The 12,267-nt window shown below is 40.7% G+C and overlaps 1 protein-coding gene across 8 annotated transcripts in view; it reads right to left on the reverse strand.

Annotated features, from left to right (window-relative positions):
* The window catches only part of CHD7 (chromodomain helicase DNA binding protein 7), a 133,306-nt gene that overhangs the window by 80,860 nt on the left and 40,179 nt on the right, over positions 1 to 12,267 (reverse strand). For all 8 annotated transcript variants that reach the window (XM_084222133.1, XM_084222132.1, XM_084222135.1 and 5 more), the window contains one exon: positions 8,849 to 10,709. In XM_084222133.1, the coding sequence (XP_084078259.1) occupies positions 8,849 to 10,534 (1,686 nt within the window). In that variant the 5' untranslated portion in view covers positions 10,535 to 10,709. The remainder of the gene's footprint in view (positions 1 to 8,848; positions 10,710 to 12,267) is intronic.

Genomic DNA, 12,267 nt, shown 5'->3' on the forward strand with positions numbered 1-12,267 from the left:
CATTTTTCTTCCACATCTTTTATAACTGCACTACTCTCACATTAACCTCTACAACTACCAAATTCCTACACAAGAAGTGGGATTTTCTGCTTTTAACTGTCAAGACTGGTCTCAGTCTTCTTGAGCTGCACTCTAATGCAAGAGTAATACTGGAAGGAGTGACAGAGAGCAAAGAGGTGGCACATTTCAGAGTAACAGGTACCTGAGTAAGAATTTAAATTGGGGGTTTTATGAATTTTAGTTTTGAATAAATAACAAAATTTAAAGCCATCATCTCTATGTTCCTCTTCATAAACAGAGGCAACACTATTGGCTACACCAATCTTGCCAGGAAGAGAGAAGATTCTAACTAAGTAGGTAATATATAAAGTACAGTAAAATCAAAAAGAATGATTTATAAACTCTGGAAAGAGCAAACACATATTCAGATCACTTAGTCATTGAATCTCTCAGTTCTGTTTCCTCATAAAGATGACTAAAAAAATTAATCTGAGTTTTATTGCTAACTTGCCATGCTTTTAAACAATTCTGTATGCTAGGAAAAAAAAATCCCATTCAGTACTCAAAGAAGACAATTCACTAACTGGCACTGGAAGTATCCTCAATATAAAACACAGCAAATGAAATTGTGCCAAGCTCTTTGGTAGAAAGGGGATATTCTTTCACCTCTTCAACAACAAAACAGTTGCAAATACTTTAGTTGGAAAACAGCCCCACTTTTCTAAAAAAGAAAACACTCCTGAAATCAAATTAGTCATTAATATTTGTGTGGAGTAAGAGGGAAGTTGGGAGAAGCTGGAATGTGGCCTGTTTGTCACTAATTCAATAAAGATAAAGCTTTCTAAGACTTCTAATGAAAGTTTTCATTTATCAAAATATGAGGGAGGACTCAAGGACTGGTTACTGAGGGCAGGTACTATTAAAAAAACCAAGCTGTGTAAAGGTATTAAAGGGCCTGAAAGCTCACTGCCAGAGGAAGGGGCAGTCCCAATTCTGCCCCAGCAAGCATTTCCACTCCTACACCACCTACTTGGGTGATCCCGTGGTCACACAATGGATTGCTGCCAGGAACGTGACCTGGCCAGATAAGCCCATTCACCAGATGATCAGGCAGGTGCAAGGAAGCAACAAAGGTTCTGTATCCCAGACCATAGCCACCTTCATCTGCACATTTTTGGGGTTTTTTCCTAAAGCAGATTAGATACTGGGAGTTACTGAGCTCACGCAGCTATGCTGGGAAGCTGTCAGTGGGCTGCGTGCCCACAGCAGGGTGACACAAAGGTACACCCTGAAGCAGTGAGAAGAGCAGTACCAGGCACCACTGTACCAAATGGCTGCCTCTGGCAAGGGCTCAAGAGGCAGGTGACTCAAGCAGAGAGAGGTGGAGTGACTCCCTCAACTTCTCTGGCCCCATTTTAACACAGACATTGGCCATTTCCTCGCCACTCCTACTGTTCAGCACTGCTCTGTCAGATCAGCTCAGCCTTTCCCTGCCCCTTCCCTGATCATTGCTTCCTGCCATGACTTCCTACTCTGCTCCCAAGAAGCAGCTTCACAATCTTTAAACCACACTGGCAAATTTGAGAATATTTAAAAAGAACAGATGTACAAATAGATTTAACCACTCACGGGTGTCAAAACCTTGCTCTTTAGCTACCACACTTTACAACTCTTTTGAGAAGTCTATAAATATTTACAGATAGCTTCTCTAAAAAAAACCAAACAAGAGTTTTGTTTTGAGGTTTTTTCCCCAAATCCAGACTACATTATCACCAGTAAAATACATGTATCATCATACAGTTAAAAAGAGCTGAAAACTTAAAACTCCAAAGTGAAAAGCGCTGGCTTACTGAACTGAGAGAGAAAACAACTTCTACAGACAAAAGTTACAAATTACACTTCAAAGTGATGGTGTCCCATCATAGCGGGAATTGACACTCCACAGTGTCAATTTACTCCACAGAGGAAATAAGAACACTTCTGCAAGTTTGTGACACTTTCATTCAAGATACAAGCAAGGACAGGATAGCTTAAAATAAATGGATGCCTCAGATTCCATGAGAAAGGGCAGGACAGAATCCCACAACAAGGATCCACAGTAAAAATATAGGAAATTATTTCTTCACCTGCAACTTGTTCCTTATTAAGGCTGCTGCTGTATTTAATGAAATTAAAAAAAAAAAAAATTAAGCATTTTCTTTTCATTTGCCCTGATTTTTTATTAGACTATCAGCTTTCAATCATGAAAAAAAGTTTCTCTGAAACAACAGATTTAAATTTGTTCAAAGAAATATAAAGTAGGAAAACATCTTCAACCATGGGAAAGCAAGACAGCTGTCAAGTCCCACTGGAAGTGACTATCAGCAGCAGATAAGAACACAATACTGAAGTACTGAACAAGCAGCATAAATTTAAAAACTTTTCTAGTTGGGTGATTCCTCAGAAAATGCTAATGATTTCAGGAAACAATACATTCAGGTCATCTACATCTCACAGAAACTTTCAAAATACCCACGCTGAAGAACAAGTTGGGTAACTCTTAAACCTACAAATCACTATTCTGATTCAGACTTTTCATGTTAATGCTTCAAACTGGCTTTACCCAAAACTTCAGAGAAGACAATTTAATGGCACAAATTATTTTCATCACAGTCAAATCATGGCACCTGAGGGAAGAAGTATTCTTGAAGTAACTTGTGCCTCCTCGACAGTAAAAAAAAGACCAATAAGTTCATAGCAAAACCACCTCAAAAATACAAATCTTTGGCCCAAAGGCCTATTCACTGAAAAATCACTGCAAGCACTTTATTAAGAAAGCACAAACAGCCTTTTCAAGGGTGAGGAAGAAATAAGCCTTTGGATATGTTAATAGTAACTTAGATTGGAACACAACTGCAAAGTTTTAGAATATGAACTTTTGTTCGACACAGTACTTCATAATATTATATCCTTTGAGAGACCTGCATGGAAACTTACTCACAGATGGATCAAGTTATCAGTGTAACAGAAAATTCTACTCCACAGGGGTGAAATAACTTCAACACTTCTGACCAAAGGTAGATTTTACGGTCTGTTTTTCTTTTAGTTGGAAAATTTTAGTTAATTACATTGCTTACATAGCTAAAATACAAGAATTCTTCAGAGCCCCAACAAAATACAGCCAGTAAACTTTTAAGACAAAAATACTGCTATCAACCTTTAATATGAATACTATGGATTTTCTTCCCTTTTTCTCTCCCATTACTATCAAAAACCTCTTATTTTGCCTACATTTTCTCCATATATATTATAGAAATACACACACACTCATGCTTATCTATACAAAAACTTAATATACAATTGTAGCTAATAAAAGTTCAGTATTAGTGGGTTCTTAATTCCATTTAGTCTGGCAGTCTCAAAAATCTTGCCAACATACACTGTTTTGCTGGTCTGTGAATACTTGAAAAAGGAAACTAGAATTTCCAGGGGCAGGCAACCACGAGACTTTGCTGAACATGCAGCATACACAGTACCCCAAAAGACCAGCTAGCAGTCATGTGAAATAGCCTCTGCATCAAAACAAAAAGTACCCAGTAGCATTTCTAGGGGTTTTTTAAAAGAAATTTGATTTGTTCTACTTATCAACAGGAAAATAATTCAAAAGTTAAATACTCGAGGGATTAAAAAGCCAGTAACTCTCTCTGGAGATGTGGGAAATTGCTTATGAATATATTTATGGGAATAATCCTAACTATTCAAGTGGCATCATTTGTTACTACATAAAGTTACAGGAAACACTGAAAGATAATTCATGGGAAGACAGTAAGGAGTCAATCACTTCTTATTACTCATAGCCATTAAAACAAAAACCCAGGAGAGAATCAACTTCATTTTAGTGTGCTAGCAGAAACTGATTTAACCTCTACTTTCTGCCAGGTTAGAATATTGCATTAAACCAATACAGCTGATTATAGTTTTCACTAACATCCCTTTCCATTCAGGTATATCCAAGTATAAATTAAACTGAGGCAGCAACACAGAGTTTGAAATTGCAGGAAGGGCCTGTGAAAGGGGTGACCCAGCTGGTGACTCAGCAGGACTTTCCCTGCCTCCTCCCCTGCAAGGGAGGGCAGGAAATTTCAAAAGAATGTGTTCATACCAAACACAGCTATGAGTTATGATTTAAAGCAAAGTCACATGCCCACAGATAATAAGGCCAGCAGAACAAACCTGGCAGTGAACCGGTAACACACACAAAATTAGTTCCTTCTCCACCAGAATCTGGATACTGCAACCCAGAATCCTTCAACACTGTTTGTGCCCATTGTGGAGCTCTCCCATTTAGTCGGGCATGGAGGCTATACCATACTTGTTTGTCATTTAAATACTCCTGTGTTTGACTATAAATAATGTAGATTGCATTTGTGGAACATGATTAATGAACACGACTCGAAACTTCAGCCCACACAGTAGCTGTGGGTAAATAAGTTGTGTGTAACAACACACCCAGGACAGCCTATTCTTGGCAAAGAAAACTCCTACACTTCCTCTATCACCAATAAAATGCTCTGAAAATAACGATATGTAAGAACAACTGCATAGCATTAGGCCTCCAAAGGCCTGTCTAACCTGATATCACCTCTGATAAAGTGTGTGGAAGAGGACGAGAACCAGACATGCATACAGGAGATGCAACCCAGTAATAAATTCTCAGTCACTTATGCATGGCACAGATCTGCTGAGCCAAATGTGGGGCCTTTGTGTTTATCAAATGATAATGCATTTTTCTGTGAAACATCTCAGAGATCAGCATCTTATTGTTCAGTTCTGAACTCACCACTGGACAACTTGCTGAATACCTAAAAAGAATTCAAGGAGACAAAACAGGTGACAAACAACCCTTACTTTACATTCATCCTCTTCACGCACCTGTATCACTGACAATTTAGAGGCTCTCACCATCTCTCTCCTTCCTTCCCCCACTAAAACACCCCCAGCCTGTGTGCAACCCCCCCTTCCCCACCGGCTTTTTCAAGCGCTGCTGTATTTTCTGAGGTCAGAGGAAGAAACACAGAATTTCACAGCATTTGCCTCACCAGCATACCATACACACAGGTAATAATCTTTGTTTTGTTCTCTACTACTTTCATTACAATTCCTACTGATTTATTTCTTTAACTGTTATAGCTCATTTTCAGACAGCCATTTAACACCAAGACCTGCTCCTAAAAAGATGGTTTTGCCTGCCATTTCACTGCTCAAGCACCACAGAACCATAAAATCATTTAGGTTGGAAATGACCTTTAAGATCAAAAAGTCCGACTGTAAACCCAGCACTGTCAGGTCCACCACTACAGCATGTTCTTAAGCATGTCCACACGGGCAGGCACCACATTTATACATCTTTTAAATACCTTCACAAATGGCAACTTTATACCTTCCCTGGGCAGCCTGTTTCAGTGCTTGATAACCCCTTCTGTGACAAAAATGTTCCTAATATCCAATCTAAACCTCCTCGGCCATGTCTTGTTAGTGGCCAAGTACTTGACTCTTCTATTATATTTCTAATCATTTTATTTCATTCTTATTAGGTTCTTCACCACATCTGCATTTGGTACTCTGCTTTGGGTACATCAACAGCAGCAGCAAATTTTGCCATCTGACTTTTCACTCTTCTCCAGATCATTTATGAGTATTATGGAGAACACAAGCTCACAAGCCCCACACAGATGCCTCCACTGTGAAAACAGGCAAGCTACTCCTGATCCCTGATTTGCCCCTTGGTGGATGGCTCTGCCAAAGCAGAACCAGCCTTCCCAACCCATGGCCACCAGGCTCTTCCAAAAACCTTTAGTGAAAAGTGTTTCAAAGGAGTGCCTGACAAACCAAGCACACTGACTGAACATCCCAACACTGCAGTGGTTCTTATGGGTCTATCAAACTCCACTGAAGCCAGCAACCCACTGCTAACACACTCCTAATAACCATGTCTAGTTTTCAGCTATTAATCAAAACCAGATGAATTGTCAATCACCAGCTCCATCTCACAGCCAAAATAATTTGCAGTTTTCCACACAAAAAAAGAAATAACAAGCCTTGGAATCAACACAGCAATTTCTTTCAACTTAAAAGCAAAAGAACTTCACTTTCCTTCCAACATATCTAACTACAAAAGAGTAATTTGGTTAACCACAAGTATTACAGCCTTCCCATGATAAGTCTAGCTTCAAATCACTGAAAAATAATTACCAACATGACTTCAGTTGATTTTAAAGTACATAGTGATTTCCATTTTCACTGACTATATTAATTTTGTTGATTCATTTTATACAAGATTCATTTTATAAAAACAAACCAGTCATTTAAATAACTGCTCTTCAGTGAACAGTTTTCTGCCTACCGACATGAAAGGAAAACCATGACACATGAGAGCTACCAACTCTGTATTCAGGCTTAAGAGCAGGGGTTTCACACATCTGCATTTTTTCCCCAGGGGGTGGGGAGGGGTTCAGTTTTCATTGATTTGAACAACACTCATTTCATCCAGTTTTCAAGGGGGAAACGCCTGCCTGTTAAGAGTTTCATTACTACAGTCAGGGCTCAGACTAATTACTTAATGGGAAGGTACATGAACAGTAACTTTTACCAGATAAAAACTTCACAGAAATAAGCTAACAGGGAAGTTACTTGGCTTGCTACAACTGTCTGAATTACTGATTTTAATCAAATAACTGGAGTTATCATGTGGTTTTCCTCTAATTATTTCATTTCAGCACTTACCTTTCTTCAAGCTATTCATTTGCAGTTCAGCATTCTGTAATAGGTTGCTTAGCTTATTTAAGGGTTGAGCTGTCTGTGTTTAACCTTTCACTGATTAAAGGGAAAAAAATGTCCCAAGAACATTTAACAAGCTTGTACATTTTTCAAGTAAACTTTCTTCTCCCAAACCACCTTTTAATGCCAAAAATAGGCTTACTGGATGGGCAGATGAAAATAAGGAATTCATGCTGGTGAAGAATACCACTGCTTTAGGGTACAGTCCACCTCAAGTATTTCCTCCCACATCTCCACCATCATGGGTTATGAAAGATCCTAGTGACACTGGTTTTTGTTCCTTTACTGCCTTAAAAGTCTTACATTACTACTTCTATAATTTTCTTTCAAGTTTTTTCTACTAGATGCTTCAGCTTTTATCTTTAGAGTAAAAAATGTGTCTTATGCTTCTTTCTCTCATTCCTACCCTTTCTGTACTGATTTTTCTGTGCTGTCATTTCCCCTTCCCAAATAGTCACTCATTTTTTAATTTTTTTCCCTATAGTCTTGAGCTCTCGCCTTTTCATCCTGCTTCCCCACACAGTTGGTAACAGGAGGCCAATATTGGCAAGAGCTGCTGTCTCAGACAGGAACACACAACTCCACGTGCATACAAGAACTATAATTTAAGTTCTCCAAACAAAGTCTGTGTGTGGAGATGCAGAGAGAGGAAGGGCCAACACAGGCATCTAAAACTTCAAACTAACTTTGAGGTAGGCAGGGAAGAGAAAGATGGTCTTGAAGATAAACTTTGCCTCTTCAAGAAAGCCTCCTCCTCCCTCAAGAGAAAGACAGTGCACTTTTCCCCTTGCCCAGCTTAGCCCCCCGCACCTCCTCTCTTCCACGGGGAATGTGGAAGCCTGTCCCAGCTGCTGAGCTGCTCCATCTACCACTCCTTGTCAGCTGCCTCTCCGCAGAGCATGCATCTGACTCCCAGCGCCGGCTCACGCTGTGCGGAGCAGCGAACGGGAGCAGCCGGCAGGCAGCGGCGGAGGGGACGGCCGAGCAGCTGCTCTGCGCACAGGGCCGGGACACTGCCCAGGACAGCTGGGTTTATGATTTATTGAGCACATTGTACCATCGTGTCGCATTCCAACAATTGTCTCCAAATATTTATGGGCAGAGCTACTTGGCATTAACTACTGACTGATAGGAAAAAAATAAAATAAAATTAGTAAATCTTTGATATCTTGACCACTAATTCATCTGGTACCAAAACCTCTTGAATTCTGACTGACTTAGTCAAAGGCAAACAACGGCAAATGTGAAGATTTTAAAAAGCTTTTTTTCGGCTGAAGCTTAACATACTAGCATGTAGCCAAACCTGTTAAGCTACAGAGGATCAAGATGTTTTACTGTTTTTAGCTTTTAATTGAAAAACGACATAGAAGCAATACATGGTCATCGAAACCTGGCAGATCAAAGCCTCAGTAAAATAAAACTTGTGTTCTATTTAACATTTCATTTGAGCCTCAGAAGATTTAATTTCAGACTGATTCACATTGTTGTCTTCTCCTTGTATAAACTGTTTCCCCATCACTTCTCTGTTTCATTACTTGGTGCTAAAGAAGTTCATGCCAGAATTTTTTTTCACGTGTAACAATTTAAGCTTTAATTTAAAACCACAGAACATTCCCTTAGGATTTAAAAAAAAGATCTTGGTTTGGCCAAAACAAACACATTATAACACACGCATCTTCCTCCAAGTTGCAAATACAAAAATTGAATAATTAAATGACAATTCTCACACATGCTTTCCATCTTCTCCCCAAAGGAACCAACACGAAAAAAATAGTACGTATTCTGCTTGTCCTGTTGTTGTATCACATTTTGGTCTATCCACAATGTTATCCTATAACAACTACCATGAGGATATTAGAAAGATACCTGAACATCATTTTACCTTCAGCCTCTGTACACCAAAAAAGCCATATAACCAACAACAAACAAGGGAGTTGAACAGGGGCTACAGTTTTGAAACCATAGTTCTTGTGTATCCTGAAAGGCATTTACAGTCATTTAAAACATTTTCTACTAATTGGAAGTAGCTTACCTGAAGGACAGGCACTTTTTGTGGTGTGTTTTGTGGTGACTGGTGAAGCTGTGCCCAAGGCTGATGATGAGGATGTGGGGGTGGTGAAGACTGGTGATGTATCCCTGGGTGAGGCTGCATGGGAGGACAGGTTGGCATTTGCTGTTGAAAAGACTGCTGTTGACTAGGAAGCTGCTGGCCAGATATTAGTCGCTCTTGTATTGCTTGTGGATCTGCAAGGCCAACACCTGGACAACCATTTGGTCTCATGTGCCCACCCATCTCCCGTGGTGTTGAAGACATACCCATAAACGGACGATTCTGTTGCATGTTTCTGGGGCCCATATTCCTTTGTCCAATTCCCATGGCACCAGGGGGCTGGTGTGACGGCTGAGGATGGGGTATATTTGGGTAACTGCCAACTTCCATTGGTATTCCAGCGCTACCGGGTCTAACCTGTGGAGGAGGTGTACCTGCTGGATTACTCATTGCTTTCATAGGTGACATGGGAGGTGGAGAGGCATAAGTTCCCTGAGGCTGTGAAGGGTGCATAGTTTGCGTGTTCATTTGGTTAAGTGAGCCACTAGGGTGGATGGGCTGCTGGTGCATTAGTCCTTGACCACTGTTTGATGGAAATCCGACAGCATTTGGGTATCTTGGTACAGATTGATTCATTGGAGTGTTATTTGTAAGGCCTAAATTCTGATTCATCCCTGTATTATTAACTAATCCCTGATTAAGGTTACTGTAAGGATATCGAGAATACTGCCCTGAGTTGTTTATAGTAGGTGAGGGTACCGTCTGGCTCCGAGAACTAAAATTAAGTGTTTGCGGCCTAACAGCACCCTGCTGGGGAGGATTAGGGGAGAATCTGGGACTGTGGGCTACTGATTCCCCATGGAGAGCAGTAGGGGGATGGTGGTGAAATTGCTGGACTGAGTGTCGCAAAGAAGGTGCCATACTGGGATTCTGCTGGGGCACATGAGACAAGTGGCCAGGTCCTGAGGTGGCAATGAAAGGGTTTCCCTGATTGAGGCCTTCTTGGCCTTGAGAAAACTGGTTCATCCTCTGCTGCTGCGGCTGACCGTGCTGCTGCATTGAAAAATCACCACGAGCCATGTAGTTTCCCATCTGCTGCATGTGCTGAGGATGGCCCTGCCCAGGGGGTCCGGAGGGTGCCTGTGGCGGCTGCGTGGGTTGCGGCTGCTGCTGCTGCTGTTGCTGCTGGTATGGTGCTCTTATCTGGTCTGGCACTTGGACTGCCCGTGGTCCCCACATGGAGCCACTGTCTACGAAGGGTTGGCCGTGTCTTTCATTCTGCATGCCGGGATAGACTCCCATCTGACCACCAGCACCACTGCTGTGAGGAACCTGAGGAACTGGAGGGTTGTGATACTGCGAATGAGGAGACGCTATACCATTCCCAGGGGCATTGCTTATCATCCTGTTCGGCTGATCCATCAGGTGCATTTTCTGCTGTTCGTATTGATTATAGTGATCAAAATGGGTCAACTTGGCTTGGTTTTGATTTGCAGGAGGATGATGAAGAGATGACTGTAAAGCGGGAAATCCTTGATCCATGGGCATTTGCTGACCCATAGGATTTACTGTATTTTCAGGATATCCACATTCTCCAAGACCTTCCAACCCTTCACTGAAAATATTCCCATCTTCTCCAAACAGACTCATCATTCCTGGATCTGCCATCTTTTTTCAGCACACAGCTCCTTGGAGCTACAACCAGAATGTTAGTCTGTGCTTCACCTCGGTGAGGTGTTTTGTCCTCAAAGCCTTTAATCCTCAACTAATCTCCTTCATGTCATTCCATATTTCCTTAATTCTTTTGGACCACGCAGTGTCAGGCAAAGTCTGGTTACTGCTCCTAGAAAAAGTAGGGGAAGGGGGAGAAAGAGAAGAAAATATTAAAATAAATAGCATCGGGCAACATAGAGAAAACATACTTGACTGTTTTTTAAATGCTAGCTACTTTCAGCCCCCTGAAATACATCTTAAAAATCTATTTCACATTACGAAGGACTCATTAGCTTTATCCAAAGCTTTATTATGATAGAGAGTTAGGAAGCAAGCAAAACACTAGTCTTAACCTTAAATTAATCCATTCACTACACTTCCTAGTGCTCCTTTCTTGGGTGGAACAGAACAAAAGAACACAACACGCAGCAGCAGCTGCCACAGCAGGTAGGCAGATGTATGAATATAGCTGAGCAGCCCATCTGCTGAACTAAAGCCCTGAAAACGCTCTAGTTACCAACAGCATGTCCTTAACCTTATTCCCCTGAGCTGCGTAATCAGATGAGCAAGCAGAAGCACCAGGTCCTACGATGAAGTTAGTTATACACACAACAGATTTTTCAAATGCATACAGAGATGACTCACTAAACACAGACCAAACTCCAAGACTTAGCCTTTAAGAAGGGATTTTTTAAATTTTTTTTTAAACACGCAGTTTAGTCTAATTTAATGAATTTGTACACTGAAGGACACAATATTTCTCCCCCTTTCTGCAAAGCTATATGCTCAATTTGCGTAAGAAAATCAAATTTACAAGCTTCATCATATGATAGTGTGGATTTCTCAATCCTTCTCCTAATTTCCTTTAAGATGGTTACACAGAATAGTATCAATGAAGTTCATTACTCATCTTCAGGTTATCGTGCTACTACTGCAACTACAGCACTTTGCAAGACCACACTGAAGTTCTGTTGTCTCCAGAACTTGAATACACACTCAAGAGAATCAGTAATGGCAAAATGACTTAACAAAAAGCTAGCTTAACAAGGTACACATTTGGACTTGGGGAATAAAAAGCAGAAAGCTTTTTATTCACAGTAACAACAGATTCAGAAAAGTTCTCATTCAGGTTTTCCACAGGGAAGACTGATCTATTCTGAAATGCATCCCCTATCCTCTTCCCACAAGAACTCCAAAGATTTGTTTGGATCCATTCTTTATGAGCAAAGGTAGTCTAATGCTGTCTTTTTCTTCTTAAAAATCAAAATTTTGAACACTGTGTATTACATGCAAAATAAACTTTAAGACAATGGTCAGGGGAGCCCATACACTTAGCAAGTAAAACTATTTTTATATCTTGGTTGTAATTCAGTGGCCACTCTGCTTGCAGACACCAACTGCCCTTAACCAGCAACCAAAGTAAAGAAGATTTACAAGTTTATGCTTTCACATCTTGCATTCTTTTGTGGAGGAGAGATGTTTTCAGTCACTTTGGACACAAAATGCCAGGCCAGACTGTTTGACTGAAGGTGATTTGTCCCAAACAAGTTTTAGGGAGAAAAATATCAGCACATTTATAACCCTTCTTGTAGCCACTGTCAAGAGGACCTTCTACAGCATGAAGCAGAGGGCAAGAGGAAAGGCACAAGCATTTATCACTTCTCTTAAAATAGCATTTGAATGTCACC

Source organism: Fringilla coelebs (assembly GCF_963513975.1).
Source record: "Fringilla coelebs genome assembly, chromosome: 1".
NCBI lineage: Eukaryota > Metazoa > Chordata > Aves > Passeriformes > Fringillidae > Fringilla > Fringilla coelebs.